Here is a 25188-nt window from a genome sequence, read left to right on the forward strand (position 1 = left end):
ACCAAAAGATCGTTCGGTATCTTTCCATTCATGAACGTTTGCTCTTTCTCTCTCATTTGTGTGTCAAAATAAATCTGGAAGAACGAAACACAAATAAGCTCCTTTCATTCGACTACTGTATCGAACCCTTAGCAACAGAGTGTAGAAGAGAAAGCTCCGTGTATCTGCCTGTGAATTACATTTATGCTTTGCCAGTTGTAAAGAATGGAGCAAAAACATAAAATTATTCAAAAAAAAAACATACATTGGTTCTTCCAACCTCCTATACAACAAGCATATCTCAGCAAAAGCTAGCGACGATTGGCTTTTTGTGAGATTGAATGGTTTGCTCATCCACAGAAAACCAAACACTAAAATATAGCACGCTTGACCCACGCGGAAAGTCTTTCATTTTTACCATCAACATAGCACAAATAATCATGTGGTGAGTGTTTGCAAACCACAACAATAAAGAACGCCCAAAAGTGAGAAAAAAAATCGGCAATAAGAAAACCCAAGCGGTAATTGTGCACCACCTAGCAGCGCATTATGTGGGGTGTAGGGAGAACGGCATTATATATCCATTTCGGTGTCCCGGGGCCATGTTTTGTGCTACAAATTGCTTTGCATATTAATAATGAAATCGCCTTGTTTTTTTCTTGCGCTTTTGTACCGCAAAGAAAAGAAAAGCGCTGCGAGCATAAAACTCTGCCCCCAAAAAGTTGCCCTAACACGGGCTAGTAGCAACTCCCTAATGAAGCACTGCTGCTTGGTGCTTGCTTTGGCCGTAAAATTCTAGCCTTGTGTGTGTCGAACTCGATTTACTTGTGCTTTTGTAGGGCAGACCGAAAAAAAGAAGGATGCTGGCTTTAAACGCTCATCCATACAGCGAAACAATATCGTGAAGGCGGGTCAATTTAAGCCCCCTGGCCACCGTTAGCGTGTACGTCATAGACCAACCATTCAATTTCCCTTTACTGGGGCTGGGTGGTTTTATTATGACAATACTTTTTTTCTTCTTCCTTCTCCTTCCAAAACAAGTTTCAATTTTTCCTCGAACCCACATTTTCCTCCGGAGGCTTTCATTTTCCTGCAAAATTGCGCCTCACTGCTTAACCTTTTGAGGCTGGCCCAAAACATAAAGAGACTTTGCCCTATGCCCGTGCTGGTATGTATGTATGTGTGTGTGTGTGTCTGGTTGTGAAAATCAACCGAACAAACCTTTAAACACAACACAACGCCCTTCGGCGGCGACCCAAACCCATCGGGTGGCTATTATTTTCACAACTTTTCCACATCGTTTATCGTGCTGGCATCCGGCCCTGGTTGGCGTTCTTTAGCAAAGCGAAGCCTAAATCTTGCACCAGCAGGGCCACATAGTGCTCCCAAACCTCTAGAGAACTAAGCCCGCGCTGCTGGAGGTCATGAATGTTACCGAGGTCGGTGGGTGAGGCAACAAATTTCCACCTTCTCTGCCGACACCGAGCGGGCGCATCTTGCTAAAGAGGGCGTGTCAATATGGGTGTGTTGCCTGCCCCGAAAGAAAGTGCTGGTGGGGTAATTTATGGGACCCACAATTAATCGTGTGCACCCTGCCGATGAGTTAGAGACGTTCGAGGGAACGGTGCATCCTTCTTTGCATGCAGCACTTGCAGTATACAAAAAAATAGGGAATGCCACACCATCTCCAGTGAAGAGCACAAAAAATGCTCGAATTTTCATGTTGGCAGAGTGTTTTTTTTACCGGCTGGATTCGAGTTTTAGCACACATTTTTCAGTTTTTAAACCGAACAAGATGTGGGCAGTGTTTTGTGGCCCATGTTGAGGTTTTTGTACGTCACACGTTTTGCAGAACCGGTCAGAATGGTTTAGGAGCGGTGTTTTTGACACGGTGACACAATTCTGTGGTTATTGGCATGATTTAAGGAGATTGTTTTTTTGTGTTTTGGCTGAGAGCGGCTGAATTTTAGAGCGAAATTTAATGTTCGTAAAAATTCATTTTAATTCAAATATTGAAAGAAAAAGCAGCTCTTGTACAAGCGTTTTCCTACACTGCTTTAGACGCGACCAAACTACTAACAAATGTTTTCTTATTACTTTTCATTGCAGGTAATATATTTGTGAATGTTTCTTTGTGGACAAGTTGGGAAGGACATAAATATGGACAAAAAACTAACCATAATCGGTAAGAAATTTGATTTGAAATATGCTCCAATTCCTTATACAGAGGAAATCATCGAAAAGTCGCTAACTAAGCATTTATTAGAGCTAACGTGATCGATAAGTATAATATAAAACTAGCAAAAATATATCGGAAAGCGTTAAATTATCGGAAATGTCATATCAAATATCCTGCATGTCTCTACAGAAATACAATGAAGAGAAACAATTCACACCTTTCGCGAAAAGCTACACTCACCATTTCCGATCAGAGCTTAACATTGAAATACGGTTCATGGTCACAAAAATGGCCACTGAATCAACTTCCGTAACGAAATGTCCACAACATGCAACAGACAACGTTACTGAAAAGCTGACAGCTCCATTATCACCTTGCGTATGGTACGGAACTGAGCGTACGTTTTGCTGCAACATATTAGCGCCACAAACAGGGCACATTCAACCCCTCACGCTCGGTTTCCCATCCCAAAAAGCTCCCAGGCACGGTAAACGCCCATCCAGCGGCAGATGAAACCATCAAAGCCTAATCCAGCAAGATTAAGGCACGATTAACTTGAAGTGTGACAGCTTTTTGAGCTCCACTTCGAAAAACAAAACAGCCAGCGTACAAGTCTATTTTGCCCCGCTGTTGCCATTTATCGCTTCCAATCGCTCACACATTTACGCATTATTTTCCTACTTTTATTGTAGGTCGTGTTACCAAAAAAAGCACACACAAAAAAATGTAAATGTTTTAAATAATATTGTTACTCTTATTGCAAACAAAAAGCTCCATTTGGCCTACGGAGTGCCATAGTGAGCCGTTTTCAAACTGCTAGAAAAAAAGTGAATTGCTGTGTGTGAGTGTCTAAACAATCCAATTAGACATGCTTTTACGTAAATGACAGGCGACTCCTACAGCCCGCCCGGAAGCAGGAGGACCTGGACGAGGGTGACGAGGGAGAAAAGGCAGCAAAAAAACAAGCTCGAAATAAAGCGAAAATGTGTACAGCGCGGCACAATAATCTGACGGCAAACACTGATTGAACATGAACACCTGACAGGCGCATAATGTTTGGCAAACCGTTGGCCCCATGTGTGTGTGATGGCGTAATTTTGTGCATGTTATATTACATTTAAAACACCCTTACCACATCCCTGCTTACATTAGCTCCCGTGTCCCGGGGATGTGCACATGCCACAACAAATGTGTGCGTGTTGTAAAGCCAAATTCTTATCGCTAGCCTACAAATTACAAAGGAAGCAAATCGCCCCACACAATCCAAAACGCACAGCCGGGAACACATCAAAGCATTGAGCAGCGTGCATTAAACCACCTTCACCCGGAGAGGCGCCATAGAATTGGTGATGCACGCACACACACCAACCTGTTCCGGTTCGTCGTCGTCGTCGGCAGGATTTTGCGCGTACCGAAAACTGCACGCCTCGATTGAGACGCAATTGTGCAGCGCGTTTCAGCCGCCGCTGCATCGCCAGTATGCAGTTACACTCGCCGCTTGCTAATGCGATTTGTAACGCGTGTCTGGATAATTGAGATTTAATTCAAGCTCAAGCAACTGTGCAAAAGGTAGCACACAGAGGTCCTGATGTCTGTTACTCCCTGCACTCGCTTGCACTGCCGAAAGTGCATCCCGCTGGGTGTCTTGCGTGATGTTATCCTAGAAAGACGCCTAGTGTTAGCGGACAGACCTTAATTGAACCAGGCAACACCCGTCCCCCGAACCAGCCAGCCAGGTTCTCGTACATTACCGCTTATTAGCCTCTCGACAGGGCGGACGCAGGGTCTAAAAGGATACATGGGTTAAGGGTAGCGTTCAGCCATTCAGTGTTCAGCAACAAAAGCCAATGCACAATAGCCGGACCGGAATGCTTATCGCATCCTAAAGCCTGTTCCGCTTCGCAAAATGACGTCCGTTTCATTCTGCACACGGCAATGTTTCCCGCGCCCAACATCCCCACCTGTGTTCGGGCAGTGTCAGTGATTAGTAGTACCGTGCCCGGCTTCGTTGCAGCACACAATACCATCGGTGGTCCCATAACGGTCCCAAGGGCGAGCGGACACCAGCCACCAGGCACTACATAATGATACTTAAATAAATTCATTAAACCGGATAATATAACAATCTGAAGATGTTTGACTACCGTCTACCGGGATTCTCTGTTCACTGTTCACCGTGTTTTCGATCTTCTCCCTTTCCTTCCGCTCACTCTCTCTCTCTCTCACTTCCTTCTCCGATGGATTGGCTACTGTTTATCCTGCAAAGGGAGCCTCTTGTGTGTTGCTGCCGAGTAAGCGTAACTGCATAGCTTAATAGAATTTTGTTCCCTCTGCCCGCTTATCTCGGTAATCGAACTCTCGGCTCGGCAGCCAATGTTGCCGTTTTTCAATAATGGTAAAGAGCCCCGGACACAATCAACCCACACTGCAACAGGTTCTCGGGGATGGGCTGCTTTCCCCATTGCTCAAACGGTCAACGCAATGGGCAACTGCACTCCACAAGGAGGCAGCTAGGTTCGATTTCTCACACAACAAATCTTAATCTGCTACGAGCAAACGTATGGAAAACTCTCCACATTTAATTAGAAATCAGGATTGATTACGGCTTGTTTTCAAGGGGGAGAAAGGATTTAGAAAATGATAGAGAGAACCGTGTTCTTAGTGAGTGTGTGTGATTGTGTGTTCGCCAGAGACACAGGTGTCACCTACTGTGACACAAACGCTCCGTTCCATTCGTCGCTTCAAGGGTGGTCCTTGCCCTTGTTGCCTTGCGTGCTAATGGAGGTTAAAATAACAGGAAAATTAATTAAACCAAAATAATCTTGTTCGACCCATCGTTTTTTGTTTCTTTTTTTGTGGGCTAGCTTACATTTTATCTGGTTGTTGAGGGTTTTTTCGTTGGCACCTCTCTCTTTCTCTCTTTCGGGATTCACATGGTTCTTCTACTTTATGGTCGAGCGGCGTTGGCTCTTTCCCCTATCTGAGGGAAATTTCCAACCTTTAACCACACTAAACATTGTGGCAAGTGTGGGGACACATAGTAAAAATAAAGCTTACCCTGCACACACACACACACACGAACAGTGTGAGATGAAAAAAAAGAGGAAAAAAAAATTCACCAACCATTTGCCACGGGATGGCACTGTTTGAGTGAATCCTTTTTTTCCGTCCCGTATCTTTCGGTCTGGTTTCCCAATCTTTAACCAGCAAACACATACAGACACAGTAAACGTAAAACAGGGAGCAAGTACGACCTTACGATGTGTGCCATCCGGTGCCGGTGGATACATAAAACTGTTTATGTACATGATTTTTGCCCTCTTCCTTGGCCAGTTTGTCCCTTTGGTCGGTTTTGCCTCTCTGCTATTTTTCTGATCGCATCTTTAAAGAGCGCACAGGTTGAACTTTTCGGCCCGACCAAAACGGGCCACGTTGAAGCAATCTGAAACGGCAATGCAAAAACTGCATGAAATCCTGCCCGTTTATTTTCCTTTTTTTTTGTTTAGAATTTTTCCTCAACCCTTTTATTTTCAACCAGCTTCCACTGGAACCTCGGTACGTTTTCCCCGAGACCGCTCCGCACAAACCGTACCATCCGGCAAAGGCATCAAATAAATGAAACGGATGTCCTCTAGAATCCAACAACTCTGCTCCAACCCATCCTCACCATCCAAAATGTGAGTCTGGAACACGGAGGAAACGGGAGGGAACGAGTGCGAGGGGATGAAGCAAATTGCAAAAAGCTTTTTCCGCATTTTATCCCTATGAAGACAAGTGTGAAATTACATTGAAATGGATATTACAAGTTGCGTCGGTTTTGCTCCGTATCGCGGTCATTTCCCATGAACTCGAATAAGTGTGTCTGGCTGTATGTGTGCTCGGGGAGTTTTTTTTTCTGTGTGTGTGCAAACAGTATGTATGGGTTTGTGTGTGTGTGTGTTACAGCACACTGTACGTCCGATATCCTTGATGGTGATCTCTGCTGGTGCTGTGCCATTTCCTGAACTCATCCATCCAATTCTGCTTCTGCTGCTGCTGCTGCTGCTGCTGCTAGTCGGTAGCGTCCTTTACTCGGTGGTGCAGCAGCCTTGTGTTCGGTGTCATAGGCACACTGCGCTGTGCTGTGTCCGGCATGCTGATGATGCTTCGGTTCGGTGTAGCGCTCATCACCGGTCAGCCACGTCAACCGTCAGACGGCGGGCGCACCTCGCGAACCTTTCCGGCTGCACGGGGAAATTGGAAAATATTGCTTAAAGTTTATTTCCTGCCCCCTTCCCTCCCCACCTTTACCACGCACTTCTCCATGTTGGTGGAGGTACGGTCCGGAAAATGGACATCAGCTGTGGCGGGAGATATAATTTTACTTTGCACGCGATTCATTCGCTCCCGCTGCGCTCCGCTGTGATGTCATTCTGTGGCTTTAATGCTAACTGCTGATGGCCGTGCGAGACAGTCTATGTGTCTGTGTATGTGTGTGTTATCTCGGCTCGGCCATAAGCGGACACGGTTTGGTGGTGAAAAAATATGAGATACTTCCGGGCAGCCTGGGGTGAGCGAGTGGACCCTTTTTGGACATGCATAATTGTGCGCGGATTTTTCGTTGTTTTTTTACCTATGTCAGAATCTTTAATCCCCCTCTGGAAAGGCGAATTTACTGCTATGGTATGTTTGAGAAATGCAAGCATGTCTGGAGGTAATATTTTAAAGCATTGTAGTGCGATAAATATGCTCCAATGGTGGTGAAGTGTTTTTCTTAATCGTAGGGCTGGAAATACACGAACTGAGATCGTCGCGGAACTGCTAAATTTGCGCCTTGTTTATAACAATGGTAGAACAGTAGAACTGTCAAATATTCTGCACCTCTAATCACGCCTGCATTTTCGCAGCGACTACCAACTTCGGTATTCCTGATTACGCGATTTTCACGCTACTGCAAAAATATCGGTTTGGGTATTTTCAGCATAAAGAAAAGATTCTTAAATGTTTGTGCTTGAGTGCTAATTTTACAGGAAATTTAATTCATCATGAAATCTTTAAGTTTTTGAGAAAGCAGCACTAGCAATATACGCCTAAATGTATGCAAATTACCAACATGGTATTAAAAATAGTCTTGAACAGGGTTATTATGTCAAATCTTGATAGAGTTTATGGAAAACAAGAATAACATGCCTTTTGTTAAGCATAGTTTTTTGTTAAACAAGCATTGTTTTCTGATTCGTTATGGTCATAGTAATGATTCAAAATTCAATTCCTATCCTCTTTTACGGCACAAATGTCGTACAGGTTTGAAGCTTAATTCGACTCAAAATATTATCTTTTTAGTAATCATTGTAAAGATCAACATTTTTTGCTCTAAATTAATAGTTCAACAGATAAAAATTATGCGTGGTGCTTTAACATCACTATCAAACCAATCCTACCTACATCTAGTGCCATGAAACAAGCATGTTCCAACCAAAATCGAACACACTTTAAAGCCCTCAATCTTCCCCATTCTATAATAAATACGTTAGATAATAGCAAACACGCGTCCTTCGGACTTGCCTGGAAACAACGAAAAGCAACAAACAAAACACAAGCTACCACACACACACACACACACACACACACACACACACACACACACACACACACACACACACACACACACACACACACACACACACACACACACACACACACACACACACACACACACACACACACACACACACACACACACACACACACACACACACACACACACACACACACACACACACACACACACACACACACACACACATACATCCCTGCTTGCCAAATGAACCCAACAGATGTGTCAGTATTTCATAAATTTATTGTCTGGCCACGTAACCACGGCGGTGGCTCGTGTTTCATTCTTTTACTACCGGCCGTTTGATTTTTCCTCTTTTTTGAAATGAGGATGAGGAGATGAGGGGGAGCGTCAGAACTGTTTTTTTTTTTTTGTTTCCATCTTCTATTTGCTATCCCTCTGGACGAGGGACGAATCCACAATTTAAGCACAAAGGAAGCGACAAACAGAGCAGAGCTTTTTTGTTGTTGTGTTGCACAGTAAAAAACGCACACACACTGACACACTCAACAGAGAGATTGAGCACAATGGCCACCTATATGCTGCCCGAATCCTGCCCCGACCTGCCACGGGTATGTAAGTCTGTTATTTATTTAGTGTGCCAAGTGTTGTTACCCAGTTTTTGCCAACGACCACCGGTGGGTGGTAGTCTTTCATGTGTATGTGTTTTGATTCGTTGCACAATCGACGAAACAAGCGCACAGTGGAGCTGAGGAAAAATAAAAACTTAAAAAAAAACCTCCCCAGGAACAACAGCGGGAGTTACACCGCACACACGCGGTCTGCAGGTTCGCAGCTTTATGGCGCCAATCCGTGATAGCATTTGGACCGCCATTGCGGCGCGTGTGAAACAATGGCGTTCGATTTGCTCGCCTTCACGCAGCCGAGGGAAGCGGTACAAAAGATGATGAGTCGCTTCGACGGGGAAGGAGGGACAGTAGCCCAAAAACCGAACCAGACCTCCCTCACCGGGATACGTGAAAATTTATTTGTTTTCCCACGGAAAATTCGGCGCCTGAACGGTGTCAACTCGGGGCGCCCTCGGATATCTGTGGGAGGTGGTGGTCTCGTCCGTCGTGGAATTGGCTGCCCCGTTTGCTTGATGTATTGGAAAGGTGTCCAATGGAAGAAATATTTGTCGCAGTGCGGTTGCGCATTCTTCCCGCGGGAGTGAAGCGATCCCGCACGGGCAGAGCTGAAATGAAGTAGGCTGAGGTGAGGATGGCGGGACTACCTCAATGCCATTTTTGCGCTCTGTAGGATGCAGTTGGATGTTTTGAAGATATCATCTAAACACAGATACGACTATGAATGCCTGGAAAGCCAAGTTGCGTAAAATTTGATGCCAAAAATCGTACATTGAGAAGAAGTTTGGATTGAACAACATTTAAAATTACTAAAAATAGTTCTACTAGACCATCCAAAACCCTTTGTTTGCTAGTACCAAAGCCGCACGAGGCTCGGAAAGATTGGAGAATTTAAATTTAAGTTCTGCTGCCCAAAAATACCTCCCAAAGTATGTGGGCTTTCGCTCAAACTGCTTCCTCTCCTTAAATCAATCGAAACTATCTTCGCAACTTAATTTACTGCACCCTTCACTTGGCATGTCAAAACTTTGCCGCTACTGGGACGCCGGATTACTACCCAAAACCCTGCCCAGCAAAACGAACTCATCAGCACTTCCTGCTCGCGCGCTCCGGTCTCGGTCGGATGATCAATATCGCTCCCCGGCCGTGCTCTGGACGCCAACAAAGGAAACGAAACGAAGTAATTAATCTCAATCTTTGCCAGACACCTTTTCCATGACACACCCCGTCTTCTAAACACACCCACAGTATGCTCATGCCCACACAGTGCCACATTGGTCGGTTGGGTTGTGCTTTCGCAGGGCCGTATTTTCCGCATTTCCCTCCCGAAAAACAGCCGACTACACACCACAAAACAAGATGACACAAAAGCGGGGTAAAGCACCAAAACTCCGACTCCTGGGTGGAAATTGGAAGCAGGGAAAGGCAAATAGAGTGAACCCGTAGAGTGAAAGTAAATAAATTATACCGAAACCCCCCCTTTCCATCCCAACCCACCCCACCGCTGACCGAAAAAGTTCCACCGAGGCCCAGTTAGTTCGGGAGATCACATTTCGCATTTCAAAATCGGACAGGGCTTGTCCATTTTTCTGTTTTCTATCTATTTTCCAGCACTGCTCGATGAAAAGTGGGTGAAAAATAAACCAATCAGGCGGTGGGGGGGGGAGGAGCCAGCCTCGGACTTTGTAGTGGCAGGCTCGTCCTCTGCCTGCAAATGGTAAAAGAAGTGGCCGGAATTGTGTTTTAGGCTGTGGGAGAAAATTTATCGCTACACTGTCATGGCTTCCGCCACCATACTCTGCCCCCACCCGTTTCGGTTGACCGTGACCGAGACAGCGCCAGCAAGAGAAAGTTTAAAATTGTCCTAAAATTGTGTTTCGGTATCCGTCTTCTTCTTCCCTTTCTTTTTCAACCCGGACAAAGAACATCGAACACGAGTGCTTCAAGCTTTTCTGTTAAATCAATCTCTTTATTTTGGGATTGAACGACCCGTTTGTGATCCTTTTTTCACTCTGCTGCTCTCCCTCTTGCATGTGTGGGGCGACTCATGTATCGATTGCTTTTAAAAACCCTTCTCCATCCGCAAGATGGCTTTCACCACGGCGTGGTGCTAGATTAACGTACCTTGAAGGGCAGGATGTGGCAGTTGATGCCAACCATTGTCCTGTAAGCGATGCTTTTTTGCTCTTTATCAAACGGGCGTAGGAGAAGGTCAACTGGACAGGTTTATCAAAATTCTGTCCCCAACAACCGCCGGAAGAATGGTTCCCACCGACCGGAGGCGTGCATCATTTGCTTCTATCGCCCCAAATACCCCGAGAGAGAGAAAAAACTCCCTCTGAATAGGAATTAATCAAGAAAAGGGAGTAAGAGCGAGAGCACAGACCTGCAAAGAAATGTTTGCCAAACGGTTCACTCGGAAGTGGTAAGAAAAACATGTCACATCCTTATTATAGCCCGCGGGGCGTTCATTACGCTGGCTTTCAGATAAACTAAGTGGGAGAAGAAGAAAAAAGAGAAAAAATTCTAACTGCCAAACAGTGACAAACACACACACACACACACACACACACACACGCCGTCCAGCCATCAAAAATCAATAAGCAATCGGGGGTATCGCCTACAAACCAAGTTTGTTGGCCCGTGGCGGTTCCTTTTATTTTCCACGGTCTCTTCCAAAAGCGGCAAGCACCAAACACATAACAAAATGGCAAAAGCTTTTCTCGGCGCTTCTCGCTTTCTGTTCATCACTTTAATGACATGCATAAATTTTATCGCTCCCTATCTGCTTCCCAGCTGACAGCGGCAGTGGAGTGGAGGAGTGTTTTGCTTACGAAATGGCTTTGAAGCAAACGAAAGGAGAAGAATAAAACGCATCTCACTTTTCCTTATCCTTTTTGCACATTAAACTCCCTCTGAGCAAACGGGGGGGGGGGGGGGGAGGCAGGGACACTTAGTATGCGAAAGGGATAATAAAAACTGTAAATGAGCTTCCAGCTTCCTTATTTATTTACGTTTTTTTTTGTGTGAGTGTATGCTTCAACTCTTCAGTGATCCGTTCATGGCGGACGCGCGTACATTTGCCGCGCGTTCACAAATTTTGTTCAATAGGACAGTGGGGAGCAAAAAATAAATAAAGGGAGACTGGTATGAAAAATAGCTTTTTTAATGCCCTAAAAGTGTAATACATTTTTTCTTCCCTTTTTGTGTGCTAAAAATGCAAACTTTCTAACAATCTATGAATATGTTGATGTCATCTCGATCAAAGGAAAGTGCGCGCGAAAAGCGGTTCTACCTGTCACATCAATTTGTCACTTTAAGGTGCTGACAAGCCAAGTTGCTTTAAGTTGTTTATGTTTTTAAATCGATGTTTTTGTGGGGGTTTTTGATGATAAAAAATACATTTTTCTTTGAAAAAAAAGGAAGGTATTCACCGATGTTGTTTGCATTCTAGAGAAGCGAGGTAAAAAAAGGTTCGTTTCTTAATATTTTATCCTTCCGTGGCATAAAATACGGGACCACCTTTCTGTAAAGTGTCTCACAAGGAAAACGGCCCCGCCGAGCGGATGAAAAGGATGAAAAATGTATCCATAAAAATGATTGATGCTTCATTTCATCAGCGTGAGCCCTGCCGCTGATACTGATGCTGCTGCTGCTGCTGCTTAGAATATTAACCCGGGTTTGACGCATAAATGAGACGAAGAAGTAGCATTTTAATCCCCGCTTTCCAGGTCACCGCAGCAGCCACGCACGTCACCGGTACATGTCCCTCAGAAGGCAAATCATTTCGAATGCAGCACTCGTGCGGGAATCTGTTTTTTTCTTCTCTCTCTCTCCCCCTCTCTATGAGAGCTTCCAAGCTCACTTTCCGGTTTGTATAAACAGAGTTTCCTGATTGTCCCGGTGCCAAATTCCCGGCTCGAAAGTTTTGATAGTAGCATGGGGTGGCCTGGAACGTGGTGGGATAAGCTAGGGCCCGATCGGCTTAGAATTAGCTCATGATGGATTCTCATGAGGGTTTTCGAACGTGGAAGGATATGGGGGACGTTCAATGGTGACAACACACCCTTTGATTGCCTCTGCCGGGGAGCGCGCGCTCGCGCGTGTGTGTGACCGAAGCCAACGTGCAAATTACTTTCCCGTTCATGCCTGTGTTATCCGCCCGTCATGCCACAATCTCGACCTGGGCTTACGGCTGTGCACTCATTTAACCAGTCGAAATGGCAAAGCAAACAGTCGGACACACTCATCGTCGTCGTCGTCATCAAGGCCCCCAGCAACGAATGAGGATGATGATGAGCATGATACTGGCCACCGCCACCGATGTGTGTGCCCGGAAACTAATGCGCCCTGGTGAGCTGTGGATTTGCGTGAATCATTCATCATTCCCATCCAGTATGTGTACACACACACACACTCGTCCTCCACCGATGGGTCGCGATCAAAACGCGCGTTTGACAGGGGAATTGCGCCCGAATGTATGCCAGCGCAGCGTGACAGGCGAACTTCTTCCTTCGCAATTTTGTCGCATTTGTTATCCCTGAAGTGGTGTCGCACTGGGGGACGCACTGGGGTGGTGCAGCGAGCGGCCAAAACGTTGCCGTAGTTCACCAGAAAATGGGCTCTTCGGTCGAGAAAGCAAGCGCTCTCGTAAAGGGGTCAGCAGGCACGGCCGGGCAGGTCGCTGCAGGGATTTAATCGAAACGTGTAATCCGCGCCTAAGCCAACTGCATGTACCCGAGCTGTACTGCCCATTTTTGGGACGAGTGTGTTCAGCAGACGGTTGCGTTCGACCTTTTGCTGCGGTGTCGGTTCGGCAGGTCGGTTGTTAGTTTTTGTAAAGCTTAGCTAAGGTGTACTTAAAGGTGTAAAAATATCCATAAAATAGCAGATCTCTTCCGTTTGGTCTGGTGACCATTAATCGGGGTAATGTTTGAACTGCAACTTAGAGATGGTTGGGCTGAAAACAGGAATTTTGGCTTACAAATTGTATACTTTCAGGCGCATCATACATTTTTCGAGCCAAGAATTAGTTTTAATATAGTTAATGAGCTGTGGACACATTTTCACGTAAAATTTTGTAGACTTTTGATAAGTTATTTTTTAGTGTTTTTAAACGTACATTTTAAACACAATTACAACAAAATTAAAAATTATCTTTTATATTACATACATTCAGGCGTGTTGTAGCCCTGCCGAAAATGAACCGCTGCTTTGTCCCTTGCGTTAAAACAGGTCAAATTTCGAACCATCAATAAAACTTTCTTAATCATCAGTAACTAACCAGATTACACTCTAAGCAAAAGTTATCTCCTTTTATCACTTCTCAAACAAAATCTCAAAACTTAAATCTTTGCTGAAAGGGTAAATTAACCCCACTAAAAAGTGCACTTAACCCCGTTTTTAATACTCCACAAATCACGCGCATGTTAAAACTCAACGCTTACACGCACACGCTCACTTGCAATCCTTTATGCTTTGGGCACTGGGAGTTTGCAAAAGTACGCTACACATTGTCTCGTTGTGCTATCAAAAAACTTTTCCCACAAATCGACCGAAAATTTACAATTAAACTAATTGATTGCCGTAAGTGGTGTGTGGCATCGTGGCAGCTCCATCAGCGCTCCGTCGGTGAAGCTATTTTTGGGTAAAAAGAACCACCCTGCCACCCCTGCATAAATTGTGCTTTTAAATCCATCATCAAATTGAATCATAAATTTTACGATGAAAAACACATTACCCCCTTTTTGCTGGAAGGTGGCCACCTCATCCCCCCGTCTACACTGTTTGTCTTGTCTGAGCGCAAAGAAAGTCCTTCCACATCGTGCTCGAGGTAAGATGTGAGTGTGTGTATGTGCATGTGTGTGTGTATGTTTGTGTCTGTGTTTGTGACAAAATTTGACAGTTCACCCCGTACACTCAATACACAAATGAAGTTCTTAGCCTCAGGGGGCCACCGTTCCATCGACACGACGTCAAGAGGTAGTGGCGTTTGGAATTCTTCATCCTCGTGCCGAGCAAAGAGTCTTGTTTTTGCCACTTTGCGAAAGCACACACACACACACACATTCACACACGTTTTTTGCGCTGGAAAAGGATACACCCTTTGCGCCACTGATGGTAATGTAATAAAAATGCCTGACAGCCACTCGATTAGCTGAATTGAAAGCGTTACGCTAGCCTGCGGAGCGGGTGCGCTAAACCGTTTATACATGAAGCACAACGCCATTGCTGGGACATTCAGTACAGGGGAAAACTGCTAACAGTCCCGCCACAAATTGTAATGCTGTAAATTGGTGGGCAGGAAGCACAGTGAGCAAGGAAAGGTACACGATTTTGGGATGCTAAAAGCTATGTTACGCATATCGCGTTTGATTGGATTTTGAACAAATACTAAATAGAATCATCATTTGCATTGTATTGGATTACCACGTTTCTCGCTCATTGCTAAAGCACTAAACAAATCCTTAAAAGCCATTAGTTTCACCCCGCCTCCCCCGGGGGACGCAATTGACCCCGCCGAAAGCGGGCGACAAAAACCTGGCACTAATAAATATCGTCAGCATTTTTCAAACTGTCATCACAATGAATCAATTACGCCTCTCGTCCACCTGCAAATGCCCGAAAGGGGGAAGTGGGGACACGGTTCTCGAGGGGGTTTCCAATTTCCACCAGCACTGCTAATCGCGGAAGTGGAAAGGTGTTTAGTGTGGTACCTAATAAATAATGAATGACATACGCGCGTCACGGTACGCTGGCGTCAGGATTTTCCGATAAATCACCAGCGATCGGCTAACGATCGGTCGCTTTTTCCCCTAATGCGCACGCTTGCTTTTCCAGGCCCTTGCACACCAACCCAAAATGAAGCCCTTTGTTGAGAATGAGGGAGAGGGAGAGAGAAAGGGAGACGAAAGGGGCATAAATCAAATTTCAGACATCATTTACCCTAAATTACTAAGCCGTGGCTCACTTTTCACTCACGCGTGCGTGTGGCGGTGTGCGTTCTGTGTGCGTGTCTGAAAAGCTGACCGACGACAGCTCGGTACAGCGGACGCACAAGTATTGTGCAAAATCATCGTAATTTTCCACACCACGACAACCCATTAGCCGGGAGAGCTGGGCGACTCCGGCAAATAATCCACCTGTTCACGCTTCGCCATACTACGGTCGGTTCCGTCATATTTCTTCCGTAACGGGAAGGGCGAACAAACGGAAAGGAAGGTATCAGGCCAGTTCCCTTCCCCCCCCCCTCCCCCGTCGCCAAATGGTTTATAAATAAGTCAATCTGTTAAGTGTTTGTGTGCCGGGAAAGCGTGCAGCAAGAAAGGACGGCACGGACCCAGGCACGGTCCGTAGGAATGTCTGAAAAGGCTCGATTAGTAGTCGACCGGGATTAAGAATTTTCCCTTTCGCTGCCAGGTACGGGCGCTGGCGAGGCTTATCGTTTCGTTCGCAGCTTCCGGCTTGTGATGACATTTCCAATAGCTCCGCTGCCGCCGGTAGGGAAAGGTATAATTCCTTCCCCTTACCCTTCGCGGACCGTGGATGGTCGCGTTTTCATAATGCGGCCGTGGGGCCACAGCACGGGAGACGGGAGGCAACGGGGATTTATTGGCTTATTTCAGGGAAAAAAAGGGAGGGTGACAAACCGAAACCAAAACGACTTCAACGGTGCCTCTTGTAGCTGCTTGCTGCTCGTCGAAAGCGAACACGATGGGAGGTGGTAAGATTTCAACGGCCCGCCGTAAAAGGACGCGTACGTAAGCCGGGAGAGTCGAACGAGAGGATCCAAAAAACGGTGGCGAAGATTCTTAATAGGCCTTTCCGTCATCGTAAGGTAGGATGGTTTGGGGAATGCCTTTTCTTTTTTGCTGCTGTTGCTCTTGTTACCATCCCACCCAGCAGGAGACGAAGCACGGGAAAAGCGATTTCGATAAATAATAAATAACTGTCATCGGTGTTGGCTGGTAGTCATGTGTTAAATCATCTCCCCTGTTTTGATTGGCTTACGCTTACAATCGACTGATTACTGAAGTGCTTCGCTTGGCAAACAGATAATTTACGTTTGTTTGTGGCTGAAAAGAGTCCATTAATGTGGTGGTTGAGAGGTTGGTTTTATTTGTATAGAAAAGATTTTTGGAGATTTTGTCCATAAAAGGATGATAGTTCAACAAAAACTGGTCAATAAAATCATAATGTGCTATTCAAGTTGCAATCTTTTAGGCGCTTTTGCTTGTAACGAATATAAAAACACACATTGTGTTTCCTTGAAATCATCCGTATATCTCAAAATTATACATCCAAATCACTTCTTTATCCAAAACCAGACTCAAAACCCCCTAAATCCCAATCTAAACGTTTCTATGTATAATGCCCTCAAAAACGTATGTTGCCTCCTCCTCCTCGATCCTCGCTTCCCAACAATACAGAATGTTTCCAAATTAATAGAAAAGCCGAAACATCCGGCATCCCCCACCCGTTCGCCTTTCCCATGCCTAAAACCCAAATGAAACAAAAGAATTTAAATCAAACGCATTCAACCTCAAATAATCCCCATGCTAAATAGCACGTAAAAGCCGCCCAGCTTACCCCAAACTGCTGTGGCTGCCGGGTGGAGTTTGATTTTTTTTTCCTCTTTTTTCTTCTGCCCGTTGCGTCTGCACCTTGTGCTCACCTTTGGCGCGGTGAATAATTTTCACACTCCTTAACGATCTCGTCATTTGCAGCGTGCGAGCGGGAACAAATCTTCCGCCGGTAAGATTCCTTTCGCGCGAAAAATGTCAACTGTCAACCAGTGGAACATTCTGGCACGCCTTTTCGAAAAGGTGAAGGGAGGGATGAGGTGGGCTGTAAGCAAGGGTAGATTTTATTAAACGTAAATTTTCCCATTAAATAAATTTAAATATACATAATTCCCTGTGCACACTTTTGGGTGCAAGCGGGTGCGGCGCGAAAATGGAGTCAGATGATGGCAGAAAGAATGAGTGAGCGAGCGTGAGGCTTCTCCACCATGCAATCTCCTTTTCTGGTGACGTGACCAGGATCCAATGGATGAATTTTTGCGTGAGTCAAAGTTTTATTGTTCGACTTCCGACGGTGGTCGACTGAGTTGGACCAAAAAAAAGCGAGAGAGTGAAAAGGAGAGAGAGAGAGAGAGAGAAAGAGAGAGAGAGAGAAAGAAGAAGAAGAAGAAGAAGTAGAAGAAGAAAAAGAAAATGAAGAAGCAGAGAGCTCCCTCAAGGCCGCCCGCATTTCGCGTGAATATGCGTGCGCGTTTTTCCTTTTTCTCAGCCCGTGCCACGAACGCCAAACTCGACATGGAAATGTTTGCGCGAAAATTCCCCCACCCAGACGACAGGTTACCTCCACGCTCACCCCTCTCCCAGCCCGCTTAAAAAAGCGTAAGGACGCTTGGGCATGCTTTAGTAAAAAGTATTTCGTAATTAAGAAGTTTACAGATTTCCCTCTGCTGCTGCTACTGCTGTACTGTACGGTGCGTGCCTTACCTTGCTCCTTTCTCCTGCGCCGTGCGGCTGTTGCGTGCCTGTTAGTCGGGCTTGTTTGGTTGATTTTCCACCTTTCCTTCCCGCTTGTTAAATTCATCCATACAGCTGGCCGATGGTACAGGCTTGATCTGTGCTCTGCGGCCCGTGGAATGATGTTGTTTCGCTTGCAGCACTTTTCTCTGATCCATCCCTTTTGTGTGTGTGTGTGCTGTGGGACGGTTTCATTCCGAGCCGCATTGCGTTACAACCTCGCTGCCGGTATCCAAATTGTGAGCATTATTATTATTATTTTTTTCATGCTATTTTTATTTGAAAGTTTCTTAATCGCTGTTCGTTGCTTCATTGTAAGCAAATTCTCGCCCGCAAAAAAAAAACACAATACCTCCGTATAATGCCTGTTGCGTTATGCGACTCTTGCAATCTTTCCGCAACTGTCCATCGCGTTACGGTGGTGGAAAACATTTTAAGCTTTAGTGACTTTTTATCCACACAGAAACACGGAGCGAGGAAACACAGAAACTCACCTCACTGTAATTTCTCACCCCATGAACGGAAGATGAATAAATATATCCATTACAGTTGACACGCGCGATATCTTCTCCGGTTTCGCTTGTTTTTCCCATTTGATTTGTCTGTCGTGGATTCTCTTTTTGTTTTCTCGTTCCCTCTTTTTTCCCAATTTGTGTTGTACTTCATTGATAGCAGCGAGAAGGCTCTATTTATTACACTCCATTCCCCTTGCTCCCTGCTCCGGTAAGCTGCTCGTATTTCGAGGCGAAGAAATTTCCCGCTCAAAACAGGAAACACTTGAGCTGCTTGAAAGATGTGATGAAAATCGGAAAAGTTTATCATTCTATTCGAGCCAGAGTAAAAACTAGACGATTTCCCGTGAATTCCATTCGGAGCTGGATGTGGGGATGATGAAACATCATGGCGCGATGCTGGAAGTTTCCCAGCGAGGAGTTTTGGAATTTCCCTCAAAAAGATGTGTATCTGTGAGAGAGAGAGAGAGGAAATGAGAAAAGCATCACGCCACGCTGGCAACGATAATGTTTATTTTTATTTTGCACAACGCACCGCTTCCGAAAAGTTGCTCACAAATCACAATGGAAGGAAAAGAAGCAGAAGCGAGTGGTTTCAATTTTCAAACACATTGCAATGATATGGGAAAATGATAGCTCTCCAACACCCCCTGCCCGACTCTTCCTGTGTTGCATTCTTGTTGCATTTGGAATGCTGAAACTGCTGCTGCTGCTCGTCAAACATCGCTCACGTGGAGAGCTTTTCCCCACTGTGCTTCGGTGCGATGCATGATGAGTAAAGTTTTGTTTGCGAAAGTATTTTCATTTACTGCTGCCATGTTGCTGCATGTCGTTGCCCGTGTTCCATCAAAGGCGGCCTCGTGCCCGTGGGAATGAGTTTTGAATCCTCCTCTAACGATGGCAACCCTAGCAACGGAGGTAAGAGTGCCTGTGTAACGTGTGTCCATAGAGCATGAGTTTGACAGTTTTTTTTGTTCAAACTTTTCGCCACGTAATTTTCACATTTTAATATGCAATTTTCCCATTTATTTATTATCTCTGCCCTTCCTTTAGACATGCTACGAAATGGAGCGATACCTGAAGGATGAGCCGAAGCTGCAGAAATACAAGAAGCTGCCGACCGACACACCCTGGGACCTGTTCGCCGCACCCGGGCCCCTATCCGGCTCGTGGAAGGTGGAGGTCGAACCGTACTGCTTCGACGAGCTCAACCTGAACGACCGGGCGTCCGATTCGCGGTCCGAATCGTCATCCTCCTCGTCCTCCTCCTTCTCCTCCGACGGACCGCCCGGCTCGAACGGAGCGACGAACGGCTGGCAGGTTGGTGGCGCCAGCCTACTCAGCTGCGCCGTCATGGTGAAGAAGGAACCGATCGACGACCCGGACGATGATCCCGAGTCGGACAGCCAGGACGAGCGTAGTGACAAGTACAGCAACCGCATCAATCCCACCACGGAACTAGCGAACCGGAGTAGCAGCAGCAGTAGTAACAGCAGCAGTAGTAGTAATAATAGTAGCAGTAACCACCATCACCATCATCATCACAGCAGTAGTGGCAGCGGCAGCAGCAGCAATCACCACACCAGTCTTCATCACGGTCACCATCGGCAGGCGATCGAGCTGCGGCTTGTCGCGCGAACGACGAGCAGCAACGATCTGCTGCCGACGCTGACGCCACCCTCCTCACCGGAGTCACACCTCAGCAAGGACAACTCGAACACCTCCAGCACGCCGACGGCCAACCCCACCACCACCACCACCAATGGCAGCAGTTTAGCCGGCTCGAACGGGCTCACCTCGATCAAGAAGGAACCGGCGGGCGAAATTGCGCTGCTCGATCGTCAGGGCGGGCAGATACTGCGCGTATCGGCCGGCCCGCACGTGGTCCGATTGACGGCGGGGGTGGCCGGTGCGAATGGCAAGAATGTGGTGACGGGCGTGACGCGCGTGATACAGGTCAGCCCCGGGCTGCATGCGGCCATTGCGCAGCGTAACTCATCTGCCTCACCGAACGCGTCAGGTATGTGGATGCCACTGTCCATTACCTCTACGAAGCTTACGATCGTTCTTTCGTTCTCTCCCTCCCTTGCACAACAGCACAACCGAGCTCGAAACATCACCACCGACAGCAGGACCACAGTCCGGACGCGAAACGAAGGATACACAAGTGTCAATTTCTCGGCTGCAAAAAGGTCTACACGAAAAGCTCCCATCTGAAGGCGCACCAGCGAACGCATACAGGTAGGTCGTAGCGGGGTAAATGTGTGGTGTAAGGTTGTCTCAAAAAAGGAAGCTGAGTGCTTAGTGAAGCAGATGAAATTGATTGTAATTTTACTGATGTACTGACAGTGGGTATAGAGTCAATCCAAGCTGTCTAATTGCTGCAAACGAATATCTCACGGGGATCTTGTATTGGAGTAATATCTCAGGCTTCGAGCCAATTCATTGTGTCATCGTATGAGAGATCCGTATGGATTTGTTTATTTAACGAATCTTATTTTAATAAACCTTACCTAATTAAAGAGCTTTATGTTCAATGTAATTACTTGAAGGGATTATTTTTCGCATTAATTAATAAAGAATTGCGACTTTTCGAAGGATCTGTTACACTTTCCTATAGTTTTTAAATAAGGTGGAGTCCCGCATAACGAATTCAATCCGTTCCAGGGACTGAAGGGAACACTTTTTCACATATTTTGCATGAAAAGTGAAATAATTGGTTCCAGGGTCGAAAACTTACTGGTATAAATGTATATATGCATCGCAAAAACTGAAAATCGTCGTCATAATAGTAATTGTATTGGGAAGGTATTTGTAGTTCGTTATCAAATCTTAGTGTCGACATGCAAAAAACACTCGTCCATGTACCACACAATTACACAATTAAATGATTCTTAATATTGTATCTAATTTGCCAGAACGATAATCAAAATTAAAGAAATACTCAATGTTAACAATTGTAAACTTGGGTTTGCGTCGGCTGCGTAAAAATGTACCACGGACGCAATTGACATTGCCAGGGCGTTATGCGAGATTTTACTCGTTAAAAGAGATATTTTTTATACATTTACATTTGCTCGTTATGAAATAAATTCGTTATGAGGAGTTGCACTGTAGTTTTGAATTGATGGTATGCCTTATTAAAGTTGATAAAAAGTAAGAGTAAATTATTCGTATTAAAAATTTAAAAAATGTGACGAATTTCACATTTTCCCTTTCCTTCTGATTCTGAAAACATGGGATTGAATACTTTACTAGTCCTTAACAACCCTTAAAGGTACAACATGCAGACATGCAGATTATGTTAACAACCCAGAAAGAACTTACACTTGTTTACCTTCGTGTATCATGTGCTTGTGAAAAAGCCACAAAGTACGAGATTCGTACGATTATTCTTTGTGACGACAGCATTTGTGGTTTATCTTATTTCTGCAAGCAATTTGAGAAGACCCTAAAAGAATTTGGCCGAAACAAGCGGTTGCGATTGAATCAAACCATATGAATAGTGGTACAAAGTAGAACCGGGCTTAGCTTGTCCACGGTAGTGTGCAAGCACCCAGACAACAGACACATGCAAACATTACGCCAAATTTCAACAGTTCATCACGTCTCATGCCATGGGAACGAACGAACGGAGGAAAACCATTCTTAAGTATGCTTCAAATTGCCATTAACATCTTAACCCTTCAAACAAAACTCCTTTAGCAGCAAGATATTAGACACACTCCCACACACACAGCCACACATGTCCTTCTCGGCTATTTCTTAAGTAAATTATTAAACCAAACCGCACGCAACCGGCCGTCCCCAGCTTCCCGGGAGGACCGTAAATCGCATTACGGGTTGCCGAAAGCGCGCGCGCGCCCAAAACTTCATCTTCCGACGACCGTTCCTATTATCCCTTTCCCGAAGACGTACGCATGGGGCAATTAAATTATCTGCCGGCCCTTGCTCCGTCTCACTGTCACCGTCTTCGCCTTTCGCCGCCGGTGAACTTTCATCGTCGATCAGCTCATGCACGCGGTCGGCACTCGGCCTTACGCGACCGCATCTTAAACCCACACTAATCAATGATTCATATTCAAAGGCAAAACTCACAGCAAGCGGTCCGGCCGCGGTGATGGCACCGTCAGGAGGTCTTGCAGGCCTTGTTTGAAGCAACAGCAAGACGCACACACACACACACTCACACAGCCATTTGCAACAGACACAGTGAAGGCCCAACCGATGGTATTTATTACAGCCGCCATGATTTAATTATTCAAATCAATCCTGCAGCTTCCCTTTTCTGGCTGTTGTTGACAAAGTTTGTCCCTTTAAGGTGCCACCTTAAATGGAGTGTCCTGTTTTTGCTGTGTTTTCTTCCCATGCTTGTGCTGGTCGCCACCATGCGATCCTATTATTATCCGCCCGTCTCTGCCCGGCTGGATGGAAACATTCTATCCGTTCCTGCTGGGGCTGGGCGAGGGTTCTTTTTCTTCCCGAAAACAGACCACCCCGAGAAAGTTGATTTGAAGCTGGAATAAATTAGCTCAACTTTTCCGACCACTGTATTTGACTCATTGGGTTTTAGGTGTGTCTGTGTGTGTGTGTGAGAGAGAGAGAGAGAGTAGAATGTTTTGTGACCTGGTTCACTAATTTACCGCTCAACTTCATCCCGTGACCATGAAGACAATCCCGAGTTTGGTTAGGATATGCAGAGTACGGTTTCTTCTTACGGAGGGCCTTGCTTCCGGATTAACTTTTATGCCAGCCTTTTGGGGCTGTGGTGTGTGGGGTGAACGGGTGAAGGGGCACGACAAAAAGTTTTGGTCCAGTTCATCATCGATGTCGGCACGGTCGGTTGGATATAAGTTTGGCCTGGGTTGGGCTTTCAATCAAAGCCGGCATACAGCGGAAAAACACACCAGACTCGATGCTAACCTGTGGTGCGCAACAGTGCTGGTCACAGTGGAGCTGCAAATAACGCTCACACAGCTCGGTCTCGCATCCCGGTCGGTTGGCGCAATTTATTATCCTTTCCGAGGAGGTAAAATTGACCCCAGGAGAACAGTGCTTCCATAGGCATGTCTAACGAAAATGCTACAACTTCCCTTTGTTTTTGCCATTGCGCAAGGTGAGAAGCTTGTCGTCTTATGACTTGCTTTACTTCAAGGATGGCTACTGGTGTCCGTACGGTGTACACTAATGTGTAAATTTTGTATGACACGCATACACCTACCTTGAGAAACAACTCTTCTGCAAAACATCACACAACACCCGTTTTGCTCGAGCAGTCCAATAATGATTCCATCAAACGGGACAGGGAAGGCATCGTTTTGCGACCCAACACCTCCGCTTGACAGTTGAATAGAAGCCGGAATGACCTACTTTGCCTACCATTGCTCCTCTGATGGAATGACATCATCTCTGCGTTCGACTCCTTCAACCAGCGAACTCGAATACTCCTTAAACAAAGCACAATTCCATCGCATCCTTCGAAAGCACGAACAACTTTGACTAGACACTACTGCAGAGTACCATTAAACTACAACTGCAAACATCGAACCTTTAAGAAAGAAAGCCATCAGCCGAGGAACCTTTGCACGATGGTACGTGTCCCGTGTCCTAAATAATGGGTCCCCTAAATGCCGTTAAATGATAATTTCTGTTTAATCCACGTCGCTCGTCGCTATCTATAAAATGGGAGAGGGGTGGGGTGGGTTAAAGGGGGAAGGGGGGTTAATGTGCTGGCACCATGGATGCCCCTAAAAGCGTCGTCCTTTTTTTGTGAAAAGTGAAGCGGCACAATGTTCCCCATTCCCGCTACGGGGCTTGCCTTTTGGGAGTGATTAGCAGCGCTGCCACCACACTAAAAATGGTGCCCCGTTAAACAACCCCTCACTAACTCTGGTACACACACAGACACACACAGACAGAGAGAACGAGAGAGCTGCAAAAGGAGCAAAATATTTATCCTAATAATTTTTGACTCGTGCCTTATCTCTAAATCACTCTTATGGAAACGGCCTCTTATACGGAGAGTACCCGCTCGCTCACCGTGTGGAAGTGGATGGCAGCCACTTGAAGCCCAGCGCGCGTCAAGAAGTTTTCTGTTTTTCCTCTCCCTCCTCTTTTCGTTTCCAGTTTCCCCCCACCGTGCGCCGTCGCTTTTGTCGACGCTTCCGGCAGCTTCCGCATGTTCCAGGGTTGATGCTGGGGAGCGAGAGAGAGAGAGAGACACTGTTCTTTAAGAGAGCAACAAGCACCACCAACCAAAAAGGGTTCCCCCGTGTTTCTGCTTGTGTGTGTGTGTGTGTGTGCGGGGTGGGTCGTTTATCGGGCCGGGAACGGAATACGGATGCAGTACGTAATCGTGGGCCATATGCTGTGGCGCCCTGGGAAGGATTCGGTAATTCTTCCAAAACCTGGCGACATGGCGACTGCGGAGACGGTGAGGGGGGGGAGGTAGCCGAGTTGTTTAAAGTGTATCCACTTCCAGTGCCATAAGCGGAACCCCGGTCCGGACGGAAACGTACGTGAGGCGGTGTGGGAATGAGTGATGGTTGCGAAGAGGGAAGAGGAACGGTGCAAGCAAAACAACGATAATTATCCTCGTAAAGTTCTTCAAGGGCTGGCAGGGCTCTGTGCCAAGGGCTCGGGTAGAAGCGGCTTCCGGGACCGGCTTCATGTGACCGGAAGTGCGGTGGGGTTTCGGGTACAAGGGTTTTAAAGTAGCGGTTATTTGCTTCAACACACTTCACTGGAGACGCTCTCGCTAGGTGTGTGTGTGTGTGTGTGTTTTTTTGTGGGGTTATGT

General features: G+C 46.1%; 1 protein-coding gene across 5 annotated transcripts in view; it reads left to right on the plus strand.

Annotated features, from left to right (window-relative positions):
- Window positions 1–25188, plus strand: part of LOC120896588 (Krueppel-like factor luna) — a 302013-nt gene that overhangs the window by 254409 nt on the left and 22416 nt on the right. For all 5 annotated transcript variants that reach the window (XM_040300808.1, XM_040300805.1, XM_040300804.1 and 2 more), the window contains exons 3-4: window positions 19443–20409; window positions 20487–20630. In XM_040300808.1, the coding sequence (XP_040156742.1) occupies window positions 19443–20409; window positions 20487–20630 (1111 nt within the window). The remainder of the gene's footprint in view (window positions 1–19442; window positions 20410–20486; window positions 20631–25188) is intronic.

The sequence above is a fragment of the Anopheles arabiensis genome, chromosome 2, assembly GCF_016920715.1.
Source record: "Anopheles arabiensis isolate DONGOLA chromosome 2, AaraD3, whole genome shotgun sequence".
Classification (NCBI taxonomy): domain Eukaryota; kingdom Metazoa; phylum Arthropoda; class Insecta; order Diptera; family Culicidae; genus Anopheles; species Anopheles arabiensis.